General features: G+C 46.8%; 1 protein-coding gene across 1 annotated transcript; it reads right to left on the bottom strand.

Moving 5' to 3' along the window:
- Positions 1-1,272: 1,272 nt before the first annotated feature.
- LOC139751093 (uncharacterized) lies at positions 1,273-3,058 on the bottom strand. The gene has a single exon (XM_071666194.1). The coding sequence runs from the start codon at positions 2,558-2,560 to the stop codon at positions 1,964-1,966; it is 597 nt and encodes a 198-aa protein (XP_071522295.1). The 5' UTR covers positions 2,561-3,058; the 3' UTR covers positions 1,273-1,963.
- Between the last annotated feature and the right edge of the window lie 2,195 nt (positions 3,059-5,253).

The raw sequence follows: 5,253 nt of genomic DNA, 5'->3' as shown, positions 1-5,253 counted from the left end.
TCTTGGCCGTGCTCATGAGGCGTGTGTGTGTGTGTATTTTTTCTACCGTACGGCAAGGGAGTTCTAGACTCGTTAGGCCTTCATTTCTTGAACATAAGCATAACTTGTATCTTACATTATCATCACAAACTCTCTCTCTCCTTACCACACCCTAACAACCTATATAGTTACTACAAAACTACAAACTGCAATTACTCGTCATCACTATCACCTCTTGAAACAATCATTACCATCTCCCTATATCATCACTATCCATATCCCCATATCATCACTATCCATATCCCCATATCATCACTATCCATCTCTCCATATCACTATTCATCTCCCCATATCATCACTATCCATCTCTCCATATCACTATTCATCTCCCCATATCATCACTATCCATCTCTTCACATCATCACTATCCATATCTCCATATTATCACTATTCATCTCCCCATATCATCACTATCCATCTCTTCATATCATCACTATCCATGTCTCCATATCATCACTATTCATCTCCCCATATCATCACTATCCATCTCCCCATATTATCACTATCCATCTCCCCATATTATCACTATCTCCCCATATCATCACTATCCATCTCCCCATATCATCACTCTCAACTACTATCTACTTTGTCAGTACAAACTCATCCCGACTATTTTCAAAATCAAGTGTACGATGCACAAATTCCAACTTTTAGTATCATCACTACCAACTTCCCTCATCATTACTGAGCTCCTTACGTAATCAAATTGTAACCTTTTAACATAACAGTTAAGGAAATACTGTTCAGTAATGTATGATAAATGCATTAAACGGTCACATTTGTACGATATGAGCACAATGGTACGACCCCTGGAGCACGACGGTATAGTACCTGAGCACGTCGGTACGACCAATGACCACAACGCTACGACCCTTGACCGTAAAATGGCCCAACCTTTCATACCCAAGACGCGTACCGTTATGCTCAACGTGTATATACCGTCACATTTAAGGGTCGCACCGTCGTTGCGCTGCATGGTCACCGTCGTGCTCAAACGCTGTACTGTCGTGCTGTGGGGTCGCATCGTGGAGCCCCAAGAGTTTCCGATAAAAAAGCAGAGAAACGTCGCACAACCGGTGACTAAACAGCCTTTACAAACCTAAAAGAACGTCGTTCAATGTTTACTCCTAAAAGAACGTCGATCAATGTTTACTCCTAAAAGAACGTCGATCAATGTTTACTCCTACAAAAACATCGATCAATGTTTACCCAAAGAAAATTATTCAAAGTCTACTGAAAAAGGAATAAATACACGATGTAAAGTACACAACAGGAAATATACAAGAGGATATACTGTTCTCACTCTAATAATAGACTACCTCTGTATTCTTAAGAGTTTACAGAAAACGGTAACAAAGGCTGTGGAGGGAGGACATGTTCATATACGTTTGCTTCAAATGTCCCTCCATATGGGCGTCTTCAGATCCATTGCGTCCTGGACGACAGCCTTATCCTGGAAAGCAGAAATCAAAAATCTGTTGTTGGTGGCCAGGCCGTCCAAGACGCCGATGATCGCGTCAATAATCTTCGTAAAGAATGACCTTTTGTCGCGTTCCTCCTTCGAGTGGACGAGGCGCGCCTTCTCGCTTCTATACACTGGAACACATTTCTTGAGGTCGAGTTCCCAGCGAAAGTTGGAGGCACACTAGCAGCTGTAGCCTCGGTCGTGGTTGATACAGACCTGTGTGTGTGGATCACAGGTGTGATGGCCACGTCCACACTCGTCTATATCCACACACCTGCCCAGCAGGTTGCTGTATTCCATGCCCTTCTTGCACCCGCACGTGATCTGGATGTCCTGCCGGATGAGATCGTAGAAGTTGAGGTTCTGGTTCATGTCGACCTGGCAGTTCCTCCGTCCTAGGACATTGGAAAGAGCGCACGGGTTCATGGCCCGGGAATCGCACTGGTCCAAGCTATACTCCTAAATTTTGGAGCAACACGGATTAGGGCAGAAGGAATACAGGGCACACCCAAAGGGCACGGAGGGGTCGGCGCGGAAGTCCCAGTCGGGCTTCCCTCCAGTGGTGGTGGAGTCACACTGGATCATATCCTGCAGGTATGCCACCTGGTGCATGGTGTACCAGCACATGTAGTGCTGCGCCGTCATCAGCTGGCTGAACCTGCGATACTTGTCGACCAGGGACTCGTTGGCCAGGAGTGTCACCACCTCGTTGAAGTCGTAGATCTCGCGGTAGAACTCCCCGCCCTCCGTGTGCGTGTACTCGCAGAAGATCCTGAAGCGTCCCCTCTCGTCGCACAGCCCCTGCTCCTCGCCCTTGACTCGCGTCTGCTTGTCGTACCGGCTCGACAGCCTGATCTGCCGCGACACCTTGGACAGGTAGGAGACACACGAGATGAAGCTCTTGGCGCAGTGTCTGGCTACCTTTGGATCTTCGGGCATCGGTTTGTACGGGAACCTTCCGTACAGGGAAATCTTGGGGTTGTTCTGGTTATGAACGCGAGGGTCATCCACATACCGCCTCAGGACCCGCAGCATGAAAGCTGCGTCGTGTGTCATAAGCCTGATGTACCGCTCGCCCCGCTCGCCCGAACTTGTTGACGCCAACCACCGGGTTCTCGGGGTCGAAGTCAAAGACGCTCTCCGTCCGGACCCTGGCGGCTCCCACCGCACCGCCGGCCAACGCCAACCCCGCCAACGTAAGCATGATCGACTCAGCAGTTCGTCCCATTAGCACGTAAGGTCTCGGTTTACCGGGACAATATCTAGAATATACCACGGGTAAATCTCGGAGAGGGACAGCGCCACACTGCCTCAGGTATCCACGATGGGAACGGGACTTAATGAGTAAGATTGTTCCAACACGGGTGATCAAATGTGAGGTTATCTGATAAGGTTATCATCATAGGGTCATTCACTCTGGACGTTGGACTTACAAGCCATGGATTCACAACAAAGGATGGATGGTTGGCTGGTTGGTTTGTTTGGGCTGTGGGCCTAACAACTTCCAGGGTCATTAAGGCCGTCAACGTTAGTGTAATGTGGTAGTGTTGTATCTTGGTTAGTGTAGTGTGGTGGTGTGGTGTCTTGGTTAGTGTTGTGTGGTGGTGTGGTGTCTTGGTTAGTAGAGTGCGGTGGTGTGGTGTCTTGATTAGTGTAGTGTGGTAGTGTGGTGTCTTGGTTAGTGTAGTGTGGTAGTGTTGTATCTTGGTTAGTGTAGTGTGGTGGTGTGGTGTCTTGGTTAGTGTAGTGTGGTGGTGTGGTGTCTTGATTAGTGTAGTGTGGTAGTGTGGTATCTTGGTTAGTGTAGTGTGGTAGTGTTGTATCATGGTTAGTGTAGTGTGGTAGTGTTGTATCTTGGTTAGTGTAGTGTGGTAGTGTTGTATCTTGGTTAGTGTAGTGTGGTAGTGTTGTATCTTGGTTAGTGTAGTGTGGTAGTGTTGTATCTTGGTTAGTGTAGTGTGGTGGTGTGGCATCTTGGTTAGTGTAGTGTGGTAGTGTGGTATCTTGGTTAGTGTAGTGTGGTAGTGTGGTGTCTTGGTTAGTGTAGTGTGGTAGTGTGGTATCTTGGTTAGTGTAGTGTGGTAGTGCTGTATCTTGGTTAGTGTAGTGTGGCGGTGTGGTGTCTTGGTTAGTGTGGTGTGGTGTCTTGGTTAGTGTAGTGTGGTAGTGTTGTATCTTGGTTAGTGTGGTAGTGTTGTATCTTGGTTAGTGTAGTGTGGTGGTGTGGTGTCTTGGTTAGGGTAGTGTGGTAGTGTTGTATCTTGGTTAGTGTAGTGTGGTAGTGTTGTATCTTGGTTAGTGTAGTGTGGTGGTGTGGTGTCTTGGTTAGTGTAGTGTGGTGGTGTGGTGTCTTGGTTAGTGTAGTGTGGTGGTGTGGTGTCTTGGTTAGTGTAGTGTGGTAGTGTTGTATCTTGGTTAGTGTAGTGTGGTAGTGTGGTATCTTGGTTAGTGTAGTGTGGTAGTGTTGTATCTTGGTTAGTGTAGTGTGGTAGTGTTGTATCTTGGTTAGTGTAGTGTGGTAGTGTTGTATTTTGGTTAGTGTAGTGTGGTAGTGTTGTATCTTGGTTAGTGTAGTGTGGTAGTGTTGTATCTTGGTTAGTGTAGTGTGGTGGTGTTGTATCTTGGTTAGTGTAGTGTGGTGGTGTGGTGTCTTGGTTAGTGTAGTGTGGTGGTGTGGTGTCTTGGTTAGTGTAGTGTGGTGGTGTGGTGTCTTGGTTAGTGTAGTGTGGTAGTGTTGTATCTTGGTTAGTGTAATGTGGTAGTGTTGTATCTTGGTTAGTGTAGTGTGGTGGTGTGGTGTCTTGGTTAGTGTAGTGTGGTGGTGTGGTGTCCTGGTTAGTGTAGTGTGGTAGTGTTGTATCTTGGTTAGTGTAGTGTGGTAGTCTGGTATCTTGGTTAGTGTAGTGTGGTAGTGTTGTATTTTGGTTAGTGTAGTGTAGTGGTGTGGTGTCTTGGTTAGTGTAGTGTGGTGGTGTGGTGTCTTGGTTAGTGTAGTGTGGTGGTGTGGTGTCTTGGTTAGTGTAGTGTGGTAGTGTGGTATCTTGGTTAGTGTGCTGTAGTGTAGTGTGGTGTCTTGGTTAGTGTAGTGTGGTGGTGTGGTGTCTTGGTTAGTGTAGTGTGGTAGTGTGGTATCTTGGTTAGTGTAGTGTGGTATCTTGGTCAGTGTAGTGTGGTAGTGTGGTATCCTTGGTTAGTGTGCTGTAGTGTGGTGTCTTGGTTAGTAAAGTGTGGTAGTGTGGTGTCTTGGTTAGTGTAGTGTCTTGGTTAGTGCAGTGTGGTGGTGTGGTGTCTTGGTTAGTGTAGTGTGGTGGTGTGGTGTCTTGGTTAGTAAAGTGTGGTAGTGTGGTGTCTTGGTTAGTGTAGTGTGGTGGTGTGGTGTCTTGGTTAGTGTAGTGTGGTAGTGTTGTATCTTGGTTAGTGTAGTGTGGTGGTGTGGTGTCTTGGTTAGTGTAGTGTGGTGGTGTGGTGTCTTGGTTAGTGTAGTGTGGTAGTGTTGTATCTTGGTTAGTGTAGTGTGGTAGTGTTGTATCTTGGTTAGTGTAGTGTGGTAGTGTGGTGTCTTGGTTAGTGAAGTGTTGTAGTGTAGGTCTTGGTTAGTGTAGTGTGGTGGTGTGGTGTCTTGGTTAGTGTAGTGTGGTAGTGTTGTATCTTGGTTAGTGTAGTGTGGTAGTGTTGTATCTTGGTTAGTGTAGTGTGGTAGTGTTGTATCTTGGTTAGTGTAGTGTGGTGGTGTGGTGTCTTAGTTAGTG

Source organism: Panulirus ornatus, chromosome 11 (assembly GCF_036320965.1).
Source record: "Panulirus ornatus isolate Po-2019 chromosome 11, ASM3632096v1, whole genome shotgun sequence".
In the NCBI taxonomy this organism is placed as follows: domain Eukaryota; kingdom Metazoa; phylum Arthropoda; class Malacostraca; order Decapoda; family Palinuridae; genus Panulirus; species Panulirus ornatus.
The sequence above is the reverse complement of the archived record's forward strand: the minus strand, read 5'-3'. Positions and strand labels throughout refer to the sequence as shown.